The sequence below is a fragment of the Trichogramma pretiosum genome, unplaced genomic scaffold, assembly GCF_000599845.2.
Source record: "Trichogramma pretiosum strain Unisexual culture from Peru unplaced genomic scaffold, Tpre_2.0 scaffold33, whole genome shotgun sequence".
NCBI classification, from domain to species: domain Eukaryota; kingdom Metazoa; phylum Arthropoda; class Insecta; order Hymenoptera; family Trichogrammatidae; genus Trichogramma; species Trichogramma pretiosum.
Window position 1 is genome coordinate 1521569 of NW_019641610.1, and position 19047 is coordinate 1540615.

General features: G+C 32.8%; 3 protein-coding genes across 6 annotated transcripts; 1 reads left to right on the forward strand and 2 right to left on the reverse strand.

Annotated features, from left to right (window-relative positions):
• Positions 1-1077: 1077 nt before the first annotated feature.
• Positions 1078-3018, forward strand: LOC106648892 (cell division cycle 7-related protein kinase-like). The gene is given in 10 exon segments (XM_014366040.2): positions 1078-1186; positions 1289-1505; positions 1584-1677; positions 1758-1784; positions 1787-1900; positions 1980-2069; positions 2142-2322; positions 2392-2541; positions 2616-2728; positions 2797-3018. Coding segments are annotated over 10 exon segments (1152 nt in total). The 5' UTR covers positions 1078-1134; the 3' UTR covers positions 2911-3018.
• Positions 3019-4628: 1610 nt separating this feature from the next.
• LOC106648703 (odorant receptor 63a-like) lies at positions 4629-5888 on the reverse strand. The gene is made up of 6 exons (XM_023458583.1): positions 5844-5888; positions 5659-5781; positions 5498-5588; positions 5285-5418; positions 4916-5048; positions 4629-4842 (listed from the first exon to the last, which is right to left on the reverse strand). Exons 2-6 carry the CDS (start codon positions 5727-5729, stop codon positions 4786-4788), a joined length of 486 nt encoding a protein of 161 aa, XP_023314351.1. The 5' UTR covers positions 5730-5781; positions 5844-5888; the 3' UTR covers positions 4629-4785.
• Positions 5889-7389: 1501 nt separating this feature from the next.
• Positions 7390-18999, reverse strand: LOC106648997 (type I inositol 3,4-bisphosphate 4-phosphatase). Of its 4 annotated transcripts, none has more exons than XM_014366255.2 (17): positions 18702-18999; positions 17625-17792; positions 16361-16453; positions 14263-14418; positions 12640-12840; positions 11884-12214; positions 11542-11799; positions 11391-11477; positions 11132-11292; positions 10725-10908; positions 10099-10660; positions 9542-10034; positions 9167-9471; positions 8867-9084; positions 8463-8785; positions 8109-8376; positions 7895-8027 (listed from the first exon to the last, which is right to left on the reverse strand). In XM_014366255.2, the coding sequence occupies exons 2-17, from the start codon at positions 17740-17742 to the stop codon at positions 7895-7897; spliced, it is 3891 nt and encodes a 1296-aa protein (XP_014221741.1). In that variant the 5' UTR covers positions 17743-17792; positions 18702-18999. The 4 variants fall into 4 exon arrangements, with proteins under 4 accessions (XP_014221742.1, XP_014221741.1, XP_023314322.1 ...); XM_023458554.1 differs by lacking the exon at positions 18702-18999 and adding an exon at positions 18080-18508; XM_014366256.2 differs by lacking the exon at positions 18702-18999 and having other exon boundaries at positions 7390-8027; positions 17625-17742.
• Positions 19000-19047: the final 48 nt, after the last annotated feature.

Sequence of the window (19047 nt, forward strand, 5' to 3'; positions counted from 1 at the left end):
ATGCCAGTAAACTATGGAAATATTTTTGAATCTCAATATTAGTTTTTTCCTTCCTACCTTTCAAGATTTTCTAGGCATCGATGCAAACATTTTGCAGAATGCAAACAATAATTACTTGAGAATATAGGTACAAAAACGTTTGGACCCATCGGCATTGTATTTCAAAAGTTATCATGCATAAACTTGAAAATTCGACTCTTAAAAATATTGCTGGACAGAAATCGTTATATACTAGGTGATTATGGTAAGTGGTAATTCTCATTTTATTCAAATTCACACTTCATGATTACAATTCGACAAAAAATTTAAACAGTTTTTATTGTAAGTTATAAACAAACTTATCTTCGAACGTTGGTAATGATTGAAACGTAAATGAATCAATTTTATCAATTCTGATTCAGCGAATACTTTTCGAAAATTTGATTTTGCGACTCATTTAGGAAAATTATATTTCATGAACATTTTAACTTTTCAAGTTATCAAGTGTTCCTACTATATACTCAATCGAAAGTTTATAATTTTATTTATTGAATGATATTTTTTTAACGCAGTAAAAGTAAATAAGAATACTGCACAAAGAAAAAATGGTAAAAAATGTTTCCAAGTGTTTGAAAACTATCTATCTCACCTCAATTACTGTCGGTCACTACTATAAGAAAATCACCATTTTTTTTAATGAATCATGAGCATTGAGTAGGCCACTTTAAAATAACCCACAAATTTGATTTATTTTATGTGTCGTTATTTCAAAAGCAATGCTTATGAAATAATTATATGTTTTTAATTTTCAAGAGTTTAGTACAAAAAAAAGCAATAAAAAGTTATCCAAACCGTCTGAACAATACTGTACGAGAATTTTTTTTTATCATCGCATTAAGCGCTAGAACTAGTTATTAGTCGAGTTCAATAATTTTGTATCTGTCTTTATCGATCGAAACGGATTTAATTCATTAATTTTGTAAACAAAATTACAATTGCAGAATGTTAGAATTATTGTACTTTTTCGAATATCGCGCTTAAAAAAGTTCGGTTCACAAGTCTACGCTTTTAGCGCGCTTTTCAGTCGTTGCTGTTGAATCATGAAATGAACAAACAAGTATACACATTTTTTGTTTTAAAGTGTTGAAAGTCAAGATGAGTCTAGAAATATCAAAAAATAATTCCAAAGAAAATGATATCGATGAAAGTTAGTCTTTACTCATTTGATTGCTATGAATTCAAACACTACGAAAATCTCAATGGAAATCTTATTGCTCGTATTTGATTTTTATTTAACCTTTTTTATCAGATCGCAAGGACAAAAATGTGCGCTATTTACTAGAAAGTGTTCCTCAATTGGAAACAATTTTCAAAGTTATTGGCAAAATTGGCGAGGGTACATTTAGCTCTGTATTTTTGGCATATCTTAAAAGCAACCCCAATAAATATTATGCTATAAAACAATTAGTACCTACAGTTTCGCCTAATCGTATTTTACGCGAATTGAAATGTCTCAAAGATATAGGGTGAATTTTAAAACATATCCATAAAAAATGATATTTATTGGACATGAATTCATTTTCAAAATATTGTTGTTTTTTTAGTGGCACAGATTATGTAGCTGGAGTAGAATTGTGCATTAGAGAAGCTGGAAATGTAGTATTCGTTATGGAATACTTGTACCATGACAAATTTGCTGTAAGTACTGTCAATTCTTGCGAAGAAAACAAAATGAAATTTATAAAAAAACGTTGACTCATGTTAATTATTTGGAATAGGATTATGCACTCAATATGCCTATACAGAAGAATTAAGAGATTATATGCGAGCTCTTTTAACAGCTCTACGCAGAGTACATCAATTTAAAATTATTCATCGAGATGTTAAACCAAGTAACTTTTTGTACAACAGACAAAAAAAAAGTGAGAATTTTCTTCATTCCTTTAATAATATAAATTTATATCAATATATTCAAAAAACAATTTCGGTTCAATGATTTTAGGTATATGTTAGTAGATTTTGGCTTAGCTCAATCTCTCGACAGTATAAAAAGTAATCCTTCAATTTCTCGAAACAAATGTCCTGATGAGGTATAACAATTTATGACTTTAATTATACTTGAAAAATTATGCATTTTTCAACTAATCAAGTTTTCTTAGCAGAATAAAGTCAATAGTTTGATAAAAGATACAAAGAAATCAACAGATAATAGATGCATATGTTTGGGAAAACCCAAAGTATGTTCCATCTGCATAATGAGACCAGAACAGAATGTCAATCGAGCTGGTACTCCAGGGTTTCGAGCCCCTGAAGTATTACTAAAGCATCATCCACCTACTATGGGTAAGAAGCTCAATAACATTAAGTTACTTACAAATGTTTAAGTTAGTTAAAATATCTACTTTGTTCTAGCCATTGATATGTGGGCTAGTGGTGTGATGATGCTTTTTATTTTAAGTTCATCGCATTGTTTTTTTCGTCCACCAAATGATATAGCTGCACTTGCTGAAATTGTCGCAATTTTTGGCACTGAAGCTGTACAAAAATGTGCCAAAGCACTCGGTAACTTGAAAAGTGTCTGCTTAATGTAGTTGTTTCTATTTAAATTAACAGTACTTTAAATTGATTCTCAATAGGTAAAAAGTTTATATGTGGTGCCGATACACAAGCATTAGATCTGAGGGATACTTGTCAAAAATCACGTAAAAGAAAAAAAAACCCTAATAGTAATTCAAGTTCATCTGTTTTGGTAATATTTTATTATAATTTCACACAAATAATTATGACCATAAATTACTATAGTTAATTTTATTTTAGCAAGAAGATTATCCTGACGCAGCTTACGACTTACTTGAAAAATTGTTGGACTTGAATCATTCAACTAGAATTACAGCTGAAGAAGCTTTAAATCACTCTTTTCTGAAATCATAGACTGAAATTATTGTTTATTAAGTTTTATTAGATTCTAAAGAAATCATAAAGAGAGATATATTTATTACTCAAAATAAAATTAAAAATATATATGTATTAGGACATGAATCAGAGACGTAATTTTATATTAAATGAATTTGTAAAGTTTTTGATATACAGGCAAACCTCGTTATTCGCGGATTCGGTATTCGCGATTTTCCATATTCGCGGTAACCCTGTTTGTGACCTCACTTCAGTATTCGCGGTATTTTGTTTCCGTATTCGCGGTTTCTTCGCTCAAAGTTAACCTTTTTTTCGCGCATAAATTTCAAAAAAAATTTAAAAAACTTTTTTTTAATTATGAATTGCCCTTCGAAGAGGAATAAAAAAGTGCTGAATTTGGTGGAAAAATCAAAATTTTAGATGCTCTGAAGGAGGGCGAAAAAGTGGCTTTTCTAGCGCGAAGATTTAACGTCAATGAATCTACAATAAGATCGATCATCGATCGATCGAAGCATCGACGAATTTGATGCAATCGTGCAAAATACAGCAGCTGAAGAAGAAATGATTGCAGATGAGGAACCCGAGCCTGTTCTTACTGCGAAAGTAGTTGGAAATATTTTGGCTGATGCAGAGCGTCTCATTGAACGAGCATTAAATTACGACCCAATCATGACTCGAAGCCTTCAATTTAGACAAGATATCGAAAAATCATTAGAGTGTTATAAAAACTTGTACAAAGATCTATTGCGCAGAGCAAAACAAAAAAGTTTGAATCAATATTTTACTACAAAATAAAAAAATATTGATCAAAACTTTAATTTTTTCTCATAAAAAATTTTTTTACTAATTGACATTTCAGTCGGACGAGGAACCGAACCCCCCTTTTCCCATAAGAACAATGCTTCGGTATTCGCGGATTCGGTATTTTATCGGTTGTAAATAATCAACGTTACACAAGTATAAACTAGTATCATTGACAATGATTCCAATTGTTATTTAAAAAATTATTCATTATATACATAGTTACTGTTTCAAATCACTTAACAGTAATTTATTAAAAGTAGTACAAATTTATTGGGTCAAGAGGTGCGGTAGCACCAAGCCGGCAAAGTATAAAAAAAAATTATTAAAAAATTTTTTTCAAAAAAAATTATTTCAAATTTAAGTTATTTAGATACTTGTGTTGGATCATCTGGAATCCTCCCAATTATCCTCAGGCCATCCATCTGTATAATTTTTTTTTTCACGACTATCGATCCGGGCATCCAAATCTTGGTCTAGCTTTGCAGCCAGTTCTGCACGATCTTCCTCGGTGTAAACTTCTTTTTCGTGTTTTCGCGCATCTCCAGAAGCGTTGTGACATATTTTAATTTTTGATTTCAAAAATGTGAGAAACTTTCACAATTCACAAACTTGATGATTTATAAAGGCTTTGATAAACAATTTGAGAAAATGTTTGTTACTGCAACGTAGTCACACGTTATGATCAACAGCCTAGTTTCTACGAGCGTTTAAATACGTGCTCTTATGCATCCAAAACACCAGCTGGGCTAGGACAAGTGATAAGTGTATTTTCTATAATAAAAATCTGATCATCCAAATCTGAATATCCCGAATAATATATAAGTGATAATAATTTAAATGACTTTTAATGAATAACGATATTTTGAAAAAAAAGATTGATACTTTTAATATAACATTATCACTCGAATGAAAATGCCTGTTTATAAGGAGTATATTGGATTCAACACCTGCAATATTCAAAATAAAAGAACGGGACACTTTATTGTTTGTTATTTTTGATTGAGAAATAAAATAAAATAGAGTCGGAACTCGTAGCGTGACTGAAGAAAGAGAGTCAAAATTATTGATTAATTTACTGCAACAGTACATTTACTTATAAAATTGTCGGGCAATAAATAAGTAGTAAAAAACACCCTTGACAAACATCTGTAAGAAGTCGGAACATTTTTTTAAAAATTAAAACAATATTTTTTTATACGTTAAATGTGAATCAACAAACCAGGAGAAAAGTTTCACAGCTAAGCTCAAGAGCTCCTGCGGCACTTAATTTACATTTTTTGTTACTTCTCATCATGATTATAAGCAGCAACTTCATTGCCCTTTTGGATAAGCCATACCAATTGCAATGAAAACTAATGGTAATATTCGATATTTAGTTATTCAGGTTGGAATAAAAGTTACTTAGTTATACAAACTTTTTAAGAGGATACTCAAACTTCAAACTGTTAATGAAAAAGTAAAAGTTTGTCATATTTTTTCAAGATTTTTATTTGAATATTTTTTAATATCTTTATAATGACTGTTTTGGTTTTTCTTTACGGGGTTTGAATATCCTCTTTTGCTAATTAATAGATTAATTACTACTTACCATGCGTCAGCGATCGCCGTACTGTGATCAATGATATTTTGTCCTCGAGTGAATATATTATAAAAGTATATAAGGAATAATAATACTGCGCTTGCATACCTAACATAATCGACTAAATTGTCTAAATTGGAAATCTAAAAAATTTAATGCAATGAAAAATTGTTTAAAATTATGTGCTTGATAAGTTAAATAAGAATTTTGATTGAAAATTACGATCAACATCCCGTATCCCATGCAGGATAAATTTTGATATATGACAAAACCCCAAGGCACATTGAAAACTTTATCAATCGTTATTATTTTCCTATGTACACGATCAATTAAAATTTTAAACTTTTAAAAATTCCTTAAATATTAAAGCACGTAGTACTTACTTTATGATATATTTGTGAAATTTAACAATATCTATTATATGGGCACAAACTTCACTATCAGTGTAATACATCGATTGATTATTAAAAGTGGGTATTACTTTTGATATTCTATTTAACCGAATTCTAAAGAGAATAAAAAATTATTTTAGGCTCCTAAAAATTCACTGATTTCTTTTCAAACTCACACTATTATTTTGAGTAAAGCACAAGTATGTTCAGTTACTTTGATGAAAAATACTTCCACGATCGTAAATGGAACTGTTACAATTATTGAAACGCCGACTATATGACTCAATATCAAGTAGTAATATTTATCTTGATCTATAAAATATTCTACGAATAAAGGTAATTGTTTTTCTGCAGGAATACCTCTAATATAATTTTTTATCATTAAAATAACAGTTGGCAGTGTAAGAAATATCGTTGAAAGTATACAGTTAACAACTGTAAATAAAATCGCAGACTATTTAATGGTTTATAACATTTTGGAAAATGAATTTTTTATAATTTTATCGATTTATTCATTCAAAATTTTTTTTTAAAAACGTCCTATTATTTTAACAAATACATCGATAAAAAAATATTTTTATAAACAGTGCTATAGTATCTGTATAGTTTTTACTACCTATTAACGATATTAGAATTCGTGTAGCAGAATTTGAGTAATTATGTAATAATGATCTCTCTTCTTCGTCGTTAATTTCGTCATATTCTTTAAATAACTCAGCGTAGAGTTTTTTTCGCTAGATTTAAATATTATGAAAATATTGGTCATCCATTAATGTCATTAATATAAGTCAATTTATGAGTATGATTTTATTATATTATTTTAAAATATAACTTCAATTTACCTGCTCTACTTTCAAAATACTATCAATGACTTTAATTATCACTGTATTATGTATGCTGCACACAATCAAGTTTTCTACAACAATATGCTCATTTACGTCCATTTCTTGTATCAATTTAGCTACCTAAATCAAAAATTTAATCATATGATTTTCACATTAGTTTTTAATTTTTAAATGTTTTTACCAAAGGAATTATTACTGATACGCTGCAAAATACATAAATAAGTATCATTAATTTTTGTATCTTCTTGTCCGAAAATGGAGATATGCCTGAAAGTTTATCAAGAACCATAAGAATTTTCCAACATTGATCGTATTTAAACTGCATTTCTTTTAGTTGCACTAAAAATTATGGAATAGGGTGTAAAGTTGACTTTAAAAATGAACTTTTTGCAAAGATATTAATCTCCATTGTTGTAGTTTTTGCCGTTCACCGCGAAATGATTTCTGCACGTGGAATAGGTGAGAGTGACTAGTGCATCATTAATGTAAAATGTAAATAATTTCTAAACTTCGGAACAAAAGTTCATAATAAAGTGGTCTTCGAAAGGAGCGTAAAATCAGAAAGCAATCAATTGAATTACATTATAAATCACCTCACTATATCAACTTTAATTAAAATTATTATTATTTCAAAATATTGAAAGTTTAAAGAATATAAAATAATTTCTCCAACTTGAGCCCATAAATAATAACGTAATGTACAATCAGAAAGCTAACGTAGTGTAATAATCAATGAACGTCATTAATTTGTTTACGAAATTATACACATGATTTTAAAATATTAAGATTCAATAATAACAATGGAATGAACACGTTTGAACAAGTTAAATAAATAAATTATAATTTAGAATTTTATTAATTTAATTGTTTGAATAAATTTCTTTTATAAAACACGTTTTCAAATTAATTAATAAAATACAATAGTATGAATAACAATATATCTAGCACAAGTATTTATATTACAAACTATTTCAAATACTTGTGTTAGTACTGTCAAAATTTGTTTACAAGAATTTTTTTTACTTCTTCGAAGTATACCATACAAAAACAATGGCACTATACAATTTTTTATTTTACAAAAAAATTATTATAAGATCTAAGTCAGATTGCTCGAAAACTATTTGCTAAGCTGTTTTCATTCTTTTTCATTAATTGTAGCACCTGGAATAAAAATTAGCAGTATGTGACTACTCCACGCATTATGCTATGCTATACGAATTATCGACGTCGTATGTTTTTATAAGTTGAAATACTCTTTCACAGAAATGAACTGTTGACTCATAGACAATTATTAAAAATTAATATGTACATTATCGTTATGCCTATCACATTAGTAATAGGTTTACCTTATTATATTAGTAAATTAAATAACAATCTAAAAATTAAGTTTGTGCAGATCCGTAAGTTCCAGTAGGTGGTCGATACTGTTTTGGTAGCGTCATAATTTGTAGACTATTGAAAGCGAATTTTCTTACACCAATATTTTTCCACGTATTTTCTCGTCGACATCCTTCACTGTAAATCGATTAGGAATTAACGGTGATTGTATATTTCAAATTACATACATGGAGATTGTAAGAAAATTATTATATGCACCTTCTCATACAATCCAAAGCTTTTGCAAATTCATGCTCGGCCAAGTGATATTCTGCAGACAAAATATTCACTTGTTCAAGTGTTATTGACATACCAGTGCGGTCTTTAGCACTTTTACAACTTGTGAATCTTAAACCTCGCATCCGCCTGCATATTTGTGAGGTTAATTGTAATACTTCTACGTTTTTATTAACTCTAGCTTGCACAGCTGTTTTTAAATTTGCCATCATTTCCGCTAATGATTGATATATTCCAAGTCGAACTCCATCTTTAGTAAAAGAAACGTATACGTTATTAGTTTCTATAAATATTTAAAATATTATACTATGTATTATAGTAGGTAATTTTTATTACATCTCGTTGAAGAGCTTTCCATTGGCATATTAAGTTTTTTATATTGCAGATAATAGTTGTTAAGTCTATCAAAATTATCTTGATTACTTTTTTCTTGGGGTTTTGTAGTTCCAAGACTCTCGGCCAAAGAAGCCATTTCATTAATCCCTATATTAAAGAATACTGGTGTCACGTTAAAGGATAAAGTCGTTTTTGCAGTAGATGTAAGTGGAAGTAAAGAATATATCGAATCTGGCACCGGAAGAAGCACCGTCAATGCTGATCGTGATCCAGTCACGCGAGGCAAAGGAAATTGAATGTTTGGTGGTTTACCGTCGACATTGCTAAAACAATTTAGTAATATTTCATTTCAATCTTTGCCAATTTTAAATTCAATCGTGTATATAATAAAAATAGAACATTACTTTGTTTGAATTCCACATCTCGATAATGTAAATGTGACGGTATGCATATCTTCGACTGCCACAGTCATATCGCCCCACATGTCAATTTCATCGCCATAGTAACTTAATAAACCCTCAAATGATACAAGTGGACCCAGCGTTGATAAGATTAGCAAAAACATGGGATCTGGTCTTTGGCACCAAAGTTTTGCCATTAGTCCAGAAACTAGAGCTGTGAGCTAAAACATCATAAATTAAATAGATTGAAAACAATCGAAACGTTTTGATAAACTAAATTAGTAATATGGCTAGTTCGTTTACCGCTTGGCTGAAGCACACATCTCGTCTGTATCTAACATTGCACATTCGCTGTGCACTCTTGGCGTCTTCCTGCACTCTGAATACGGAATGCGTCAGTCTTGCTGTTTTCAATAAACCGTCCATAGCTTGCCTGAGTTTTTTCATGCTTGGTCTCAATTCGCTTGGCCAATCGTGAATAGATGCAAAATCCAAGCCTTCTGTGAATTTATTTCTTTGAACTACACTAGGCTTGGATGTTCGGGGAGTTGCATCGTTGCCTTGGCACATTTTTTCAGAGTATGAATTAGAATAGATCACAGTAGGATCTAAAATGAAAAAAAAAAAAAATTAAATGATGATAAATTACTATCAATGAGAAACTTATAAAATACGAACTATCTGTCGAAAAGCTTTCTGAATTCAGCTTATTCAATTTTTCAAAACGAGTATCATTTTTCGTATCATCTTGTTTTATTCCATTTTTAGCAGGCAATCCCAGATTAGTAGAATCAGTATTAACGCTGTTACTTATGCATTTTTGGTGTTTGTCGATTCCATTTTTATTTCTCAACCTAACCGCAGGACTGCTACAACGGCCGCATAAAAATTTAACTTTTGATACAAGACACATGACACTTGCTTCAATATTTAATTGAGTCAGATCCCATGGCTCCGGTTCGTCCGTTGGCTTATAATAATTGGCAGACGGTGAATTACACATTTTTTGTGTGTCAAGAAAGCGTTTACTCTGATCGGTGTCATTCAACCGATCAACGTACGCCTTACCGAGATCATCATCAAGATTATTATGATTATTGTTATCTTCAGACTTGTTATTTACATTGCTGGTTACTTCAGTGGTGTCAATTTCTTTTGGCTCGTCATCGACCTAAAAAAGTGTGTTTTTTGCACAATCGAAAAAAATCCATAAAAAATATATGAATTGTACTTACTTCAGGAAATATTACAAAATTGTTATCTGTCTGACACTTTTGTATGTTGCTATTAATTTCATTATTTTTTAATGCGAAATTGACCAATTTACTCCTAGTACTTTCTTTTGCCCAGAGATCTTGCACGCACACTGGTGTATCTGGTGTAACGAATTCATCAAAATCTGGACTTTTCAAGTCAAAATTTAATTGCTGTGTGATTCTTTTAAAAGGAGAGAGAGTTTGATTTGATCTAAAATCGAGGGTCATCGAATCGTTACTAGTATCCTCTTGAACTTTAGGAACTTTATGTTCTTCTAGAAAGGACAGAGCCTCCTCGACAAGACCTGGGTCCCACAGACTCAAAAGTATTCGTGTCTTTGTGATCATTTCTTCGCAAATAGGAAGCATCCCACTTGTCTGCTTATCCTTGGCAAGTTTCATGAGCGTACGCATAGCATCGACTATGTCACGTCGAAGTTGTTTAATGGCTTGAATTGCATCATGAGCCATCGAAATTTTTGATGTGCCTTGATAAAGTTGACTACATTTTACTGGAGATTCTTTCAAAGCTTGCACTAATCTATAAATAATAATGTTTAGTATTTTCAAACTAGCCATCAGAGTTCCAATAAGAAATTATTTACCTAAGAAGACCACCATTTTTACTTTTGTGTGAGTGAGCAGTAAAAGCTCCCACACTTACAAAATCATAGAGGCCACATTTATTGAGAGTGTCATTATGAACCCACATCCTTTGTAGGTGCAAATTTAAAGGCGCAAACTCTAAAGATCTGTCATTTTTCCGCGACGATTGTTTGAAGTAGCTTCCTGTAAATTATCAAAAAACAAAAATGTTAAATCAACACATTGCAAAAGTAGGGTGAATGTCCCGTAATTCAGACACTTAAGAAAAAATCTTTCTTTGCTCATTTACAGAGCTTGTAACTAACGTTTGAAACTTTTTCTAAAAATACTTTTTGATAGTCAGACTTTTCACTCACTTATCACACTTTTTAAAAGTGTTAACAGTGCATATTAGATTTAGGTATACCTTTAAACGCTGCTAAATTTTCCTTTGCTTGAGAATACAAGTGCAAAAGATGCAGATGTCTGTCGAGAAGTTCCACTTGTTTCGAGTGCCAAGGTTCTCTGAGCTCGCCCATGCCAGCAACTTCTTGTAAAAGTTCTTTTTCTTCTTGAATCCAAATACCTCTGCAAATGAATAGTGCATTTTTAGTAAAATGAAAATTGTTACTCATATGTCATCAATAAAACATATCAATAAATAATTACAAAACAAGAGTACGTACAGTAATTGTTGTGGAAAGAGGAAGCACAGTTTGCTTTCAGTCATAGTCTCGTGAACGCAAATATCACCGCCTAAACCCGAATGAAATCTGTAAATAAGCAAAGAATAAAATGAGAAAAGTTTTCTAATGAAGGTTCAAATATAATCTTTACCTATATGTCTGAATAAATGGATTGGCAAACAAAAGCTTCAGTTGTCCCTGATGGGGGAGTTTGATTTTTGTACCTAATCTCGGAGGAAGCGATTGCGATCGTCTGTGGCAATAAACCGGATTAGAGGTACTAGTTGGCACATTTCTGGAAGGAGTACTTTCTGTACTGTTCCCTTTGTCTTCGACCTCGAGATTCCAAACATTGATTGTGAGAAAACCGACCGTAGTCGATTTTGCAGATTTGAGTGGTATGCGCAGTCTAAATATATAATTATTAATTATTACGTGCGTGAGAGTAAAATATAACTGGAGTAAAGTAGGAATGAAAAATTGAAAGTCTTACCTCGGAGTGTCCTGCACCGCACTGAAAGCTATGACGGCGCTACCAATGGGCGTTGCCGTTTGACTGACCCTCTCCCTGACGTCGTGGGCCGTAATGCGTATTCTCGTCTCGGGCCCGATGCCGTCACTCGAGCGAAAGCTCACCGTCGTCAGGAAGCTCGGATTGCTGCTGCGCTCAACGACTTCGCTACGGGCGTACTTGATCCACATGGAGCCAGATTGTACGGTTCGTATGTCCACCTCGAGGACAGGGTTCGGTGGTCGACCGTGCCCATCGCAGAGAAGATTGTCACAAGACAGCGACACTTCGCACAATGGAATTTCCGAAGGATCTGTCAACATTCAAGTGGCTCATTTTTATTATGACTTATACATGTTCTTCAAGCTGCATACATAGATGTTCGAACGGTATAGAATATTTTTTGGAAAAATTAAACTTGTAGTTTGATAAGGTGAATCATAACAAATAACCTCTAATGAATAATATTCTGAAGGTAAAGTAAACAAATGCGTTATCACACGGGAGAAATGATTTTGCTATTACGTAGAAATATTTACGAAACACATTTACGGAACATATGAAACATTTCCAGTTAAAATACTATTTCTCCGAACTTCACGATCAATGATGTAGCATTTTTCGTGCTACAATAAAGAATTGTTCTTATAGGACAGGTATATTAGCCAGCAAGGATCGATCGTCGCTAAAAGATTTGGAACAAAAAAAAAAGCGACGCGACGGAAGCGGAAAACTCACCGGTGACGATGCCACGCTTTAATCTCAGCATCTGTATGTCGGCATCGTGCTTGTGGCCGCAGGTGGTCTCCATTCGTTGCCTCAATGCCAACAGCTGACTGCGCATACACTCGTAGCTTGCCAATTGCAGCGACTGCAGCCAGCCATCGCGTTCCTCCGAGGTGTTGGCGCCCAATTGCTGATAAACGCCGCCGTCGAAGACTTTGCGATTATGAAAAGCAGATAAGAAAAAGTAAATAAATAAAATCCGCATCAGGCTGTTGCTTTTTTTTCATAGCTTCTACATTTTGAGTACTGAGAATGACATGAAATTTTTATAGACGTGGGAATGTAATGTACGCTAGATATTAAGTTGCCAAACACATATTATACTTTCGCGGTTTGTCAGTAATAAGTACTGTTTTCTGTATGATTATTGTGTTTATTGAAAATTGCAAGTTTTTGGCGAAATAGATGACAATTGATCGTTCGATTAAAGTTATTGAATGACTATAGAACGTTATGATCGATGGTAAAAATTACCGTAATTCGATTATATATTAATTACGACACTGAACGTGTAACGTAACGCAACCTATTGACCTCATCGGGAACAATGCGCGCGGCCACGTTAGTATATTTCAACTCGCATGGATATACAAAAGACCCTATTAGAAAAAAATGGATAACGCCACTATTCGTCTTTATATGATAGTCGTAGGAAATGCGATGCGATATGAAACTCACAAATTAGACTCCAAGTGCTTAGTTTTACAATTAGAGTACAGTTATTCAATCTCATGCGGAGATTTGAAAGGTATTCGTAGTTTCGCGATTCCACACGAGTCGAGTAGGATGGAACATAAACAGATTCGCGCATTTTCCGAAGCGAGAAAACACCAGTGCGAAGGTTTAATATTACGCCGAATCAAACGAATGAAAATAAAAAGATCTCTGCAACGGAAGTCCATTGAAATGTGTCACGATATCTTCCTTTATATATAATTAGCGTCAGTTTGACGTACAAAAGTTCATAAAATTCCTTCAAATCAGAGTCGCGTCTTTTTCGTTCTAGCTCCTATCGCCGGAAACGCAACACTCGAGGGCCTCGAGTCGAGGCAATATTCGAACCGCTAGTTGTGGACGCTCAAGTCGTTGAAGCACAAATATTACAACACATCTAAATAAAGTAGAATATAATCGGTATTATAAACATTGCGCGTTCGTTTATTGACACCTACGCGCATCAAACGTACAAGCGTAGAGACAGTCGGATAAGCCGCTGCACCAAGACAATGTGTGCACGCGTAATACAGCCATTCTCATAAATATCGCCGCGAGGAGATTCGATCTTGCGTAATCATATCCATATAAATGTGTCGAATCTGAATTGCTCCACAATCACGACGTTTATTTTCGTGCGCGGCTAACTTTTTCGGTATCGATTGTAAAAATAACTTTTACGAGATGAGATCGAGGAAAGCTGAAACTCTCCGCCCGTGCGATTAGTCTCCAATTTCAGTTCACAGCAAACAGCAAGATTTAATACGTTTTAGATAATGCTATTATAGCTTCATAGTTTAGTCGAGCTGCAAATGGGGTAAGCAATTGTTTTGGAATTTTCGAGTCAATTATTTGACTTACCTATGCTGAATCCGTAAGGTATCTGGGGGTTGGGCGCCTCGACTCGTATGCTAAATTGTTCGAGTATGATGACACCGAGAGGCTCGGACCACTGCTCCCGTGACTTGAAGTAAAACAGCAGATTTCCTCGCAGACGACACCAGCGCTCGAGACTTACTAATCGTACAATTAATCAATTTTCATTATTAAAAACATTTTTCTGTTAAATATATTATTGCTTTTGAGGAACATTGAGGATTTTCAGGATATAAATGGATAAGTACTTCAATGTGGTCGAGGGGGACTTTTCTATAGGGATTTGGAATCGGGATTATTGATGACTATAATGTACGGTACGGTGAAAATGAATTATCCACAGAGATAAGATAAATGTGTCGGAATGTACATAATAATAATAAAAATAATAATAATGATAATAATAATACATGTTCAGCTCCTATTCGAGTAGCACCTAAGAGGGTGGATCGATCGGAAACGAGTGATAAAGCAAAATTAGATTGTATCGAATCATTCGCGTATACGTAAAAGTACGAATATAACGAGTGGCACCAAACCCACTGCTCACAGACAGGTAATATCCGTCAAATGCAATTATCTGCAATTTAATAAGCGAACACCGAAATAACATCGTGTCGAGTAGTTGGCTCGTGCATGGATCGATCCACCGTCTGCTGAATAGTGCTGACGCTCGTTCAATGCGTAATAACGATATACAATACTTTGTTCATAAGTCATTCACTACTTTAACTAATCAAATGAGCTGCATGCTCATCAACTTTTCGAGCAATTTTTGCTAAAACTATTCCAAAAGCTCATCTACGGAGATAGGATAAATGGAAAAAGCAAAAAACAAGCAGCAAAGCATGCATCGATAATTAATACACGAAAGTAAAGCGCATGCAAAATTCTTTGTTGACAAGCCAAGTAATTTTCAAGCACCGTTGCAAGCTTGGTCGCAAGTTCACTGTACCGTGTTAGTAATACATGATCCACATATTCGTCCGTATTAGTCGTCGCTGAGCTACACATTATGGCATTTGAGCAGACCATCTTGAATCGGTAATTTGTAAAGTATTACTTTTGCTGCCTGCAAAAGTCGGCGAGCTTTAATAAAATCGCCAGATCTACGCAATATGTGCAGGGTGCTGGCACGTGACACATCACACGCGTTTCCTATTTATAAAAGCGAGTTATTTTAAACATATTTTCCAACCCTGTCGTCGTAGGTGTCGTTTCGTCGTCGTCGTTGTCATTGTTGGTTCCTTTAGGATTATGAATTTTCATTACGCAGGATGCAAACACACATTCTTATGTCGAAAATTTGATGCTTTTTTTATGTTACGACACGAGACTTTGCCGAAAGTGGTCTCGAAAAAATATTGGAAAACGCTCAAAGTTCCACAATTTTCAAGTAAAACTTCAAAAATTTTTTAGGAAAATCTCACAACTCGGATATACATCAATATTATGAACTTACTCGGTCCAATTTAGACATTTTCCATGACATCATGATTAATATGTATATCCTACGATATATATAATTTAGTGTGACGATGCGATGCATGATTATCCTAAAGAACGTCGTTTGCATGTAACAAGCTTATGTTCCACAAGCAAAATAAGCCCTACTTAGAGATACCACGTCAGAGAGAATAGCTCAAGTAATCAATAATTTCCTTTGATTTCCGATTGGAGGCTGATAAATGCGATGCAAAAAAAAACAATACTGGAAAAATTGCATGGAAGAAAATGAAGTACATATAGAATATTTCTTTTTCGTGATATGATATTTTCAATGCTGCAATATGTAAGTGAACGAAATAATAGATACTGAAACCGAGATACGTGTTAGTCAAAGAATCCCAAAATTTGTTAGTATTGAAAGTACTTCTTTTAGGAACATATTTATACTTAAAACAATTGAATAGTGAGAATACTTTCAAGGATACTGCTTTCAAATTTTCCGTTTGAAACAATTGAAATAAAGACCTTTTCACAAATTAAAAATTATTTCATAAGTTTTTTTAACGACATTTAACACTATATTTGAAAGTAGCATCCCCAACCGGAAGTTGTGGTAAAATTCGCTCGGTTGTACCTTTACTCGTGCTGGCTGAAACGCAACTGAAGTCTCTCAGAATCTTATGTTTTTTTCCTTTTTGTTTTTTGGTCTCAAGATTTTTACCTGTACCTGGAAATTTTATGGAGGTACTTTTTGTTATTAACCGTGCCCCATTATGTACAAAATTATATTATAATTATTAAGGAAAAAACATGAATTTACAATAATCAAGTTTTCCTTTTGAATTAGAATTGGATTGAATGAAAAATTATACTCATGCATAACAGTATTTGCAATGAAAAACAAATAAAATGCTTAGTATTGTGAACGCGGGTATAAGTCAATATTGGCATTTGGTTGAGAAGCGCGAAAAAATTTTCTGAATTATTGTGCTGCACCTTCGCCAGTTGATTATTTAAAAGTGAAATATACAAACATATAATTTTCATTTTTCAGTTAATTTTTATGTAATACGCGAGCAATCTTCAAACAGTTTCAATTGATTTTTTGAATTTTTATCATGCCACATGCTCTTTTCATCAAAGTACGAAACAGTTTAAGAAATTTATTTATCCAGCAATAATTATAGATACATAATATTATTGAAATTATTTAACGAAGTTAATTGCTAGATGTTTTTTTGTAAAAATCGTTGGTTAAAGATGAACTCAATTAAAACAGTTTTAAATAAAATATTACATTACACATATTTACAAAAATGTTTCTTGTAGCAACAAATCAAGTAACCAAACAAAATCATTAATTGATAAACAAGGAATATAAATTTAAATGTATTTTTACTCATAATATGAACAGATATTATCATAAATTTTATGCAAAATATACTATTATTATAATACTCATTATTATCAAGTCAATATGGAAACATAAAAGTAAATCATTATAGATTAAATATCAAATTAAAAACTGTATTTCACTAAACATTTTGTTTTGTTTACAAATTTATTTTTAAATTTTAATTTGTGTAGATAATGAACTTAGTTTTAGACAAACTGTTTTAGATTTCTATTCATAAATTTTTTTGGAACAACTAAAATTTGAAATGAAGGATATTCACAAACTGGATATTCATAAAGATAAAATTTATTGATATCTAATATAAATATCTAAAAATCTAATATCTAAAATTCAATTCAATCAAATGGTGTTGCATGAAATACAACAACATGCATTTATTACATTTAAATTACATGTAAAATAAATTTTTTTTTGCAAAAGTAAACTAATTAATGAATAATATTATTCTTAATTCTTTACTTCGATATGAAAAATGACTTACTTTCTGTTCTGCGAAAGAAGCCTTCTTGGCGTTCTCGTACGTAGAGTATGCCTTCCTTCTCAAACTTTTGAGAGGGTTGAGTAGCTAATGTCATTAATTCTTGTTTATTGAACCTCATCTTGATACAGGTAACGACATATTTTAAGACTTGAAGCAATTCATTTCACACTAAAAATAACATTTATTAGTAAAATTTAAATTTAGTTTTTTCTTTAAACAAATTTTTTCATTCAATAGTTTTTTAGTTCTGGTTTTTAGTAAATGTGGTAACATCTCTTTTTAAGAATATAACTTTTTTATTACAATTTTTATAAAAATTATTTAATCTTTAGTCATCAAATTCATCAGCAAATTAAAAAAATTGTAATTTTTTATTTCAATTGAAATATTGAAGATGTAAATGACAAAGAGATGAATTTCGCAAAAAGCGCTGCTGAGTCGGTATGCCTACACACCTGTCAACCTACACTCTATAACCTGTCTCTTCCTGCAGAAAGGATGCTGTGGTATCCGTATTCCGTTCTATAAGCGAGCATAAAATATACAATGAACTCACATTTATAGGCAGGAGGCACGAACACACGCAGCCGCGAGAAAGAGAGATATAGAGTTAGAGAGAAAGAGCGAGGCGAGAGAAACTAATCGCGCATATATAGAGGCATTATAGCATCTCGTGAACATGGAGAAATCCATTCACCTGATGATCGCTTGCAACGAATGTCACACTTGAAAAACGTACACAGGTATACATGGAAAGGAAGAGGTAGATAGGAGGCGGCTTCGCGCATTATTATGATACAGGTGTATATCAACACAGTAAAATCTGTTTTATATACTCGAGTTCGAACGTCAGACGAGGAAGAGTTGGAATAGAAACATTCAAAGATACTCTTTACCTATAATAATACGAGAGTAAGAATATATCGAGAAATAAAAAAGGATCGCGCCTGACTCACTAGTCACTGTTCTCGGCGTTCGTCAGGAAAAAAGATAAGTCCACTTACAAACTGTATGAAATAGAACGTAGTAGTGTAGGTATACAGTGGAAGAGGGTATATTTGTGTACATAATACGGACCTAATGGATGTTTACGCGAGGAAGCGCTTCAAGTTTCACAGAGAAGAGGAAAGATGCGCAATCTCACGAGACCTTGGCACTTTTTTCGCACAGCCGATAAAATTGAACGTCGAGTCTCTCGTAGTTGTCTTGGTCGTCATGATTTCTGTTGTTGTTTTGGTCGATCATAAGTGCATCTTGGAGTTTGGTTGACGCAGAGAGGTGTAGCAGCGCGCTTTTCTAGCGCGAGCGCACCTTCACGCACACAACGACCAACTGCCTATGGCACAGGCTCGAGCCTCGAGTTCAATCAGCTGTAACTGTGGTACTGGCGAGTCAGCGCACTTGCGAGAGGCAGTCTCGCTGT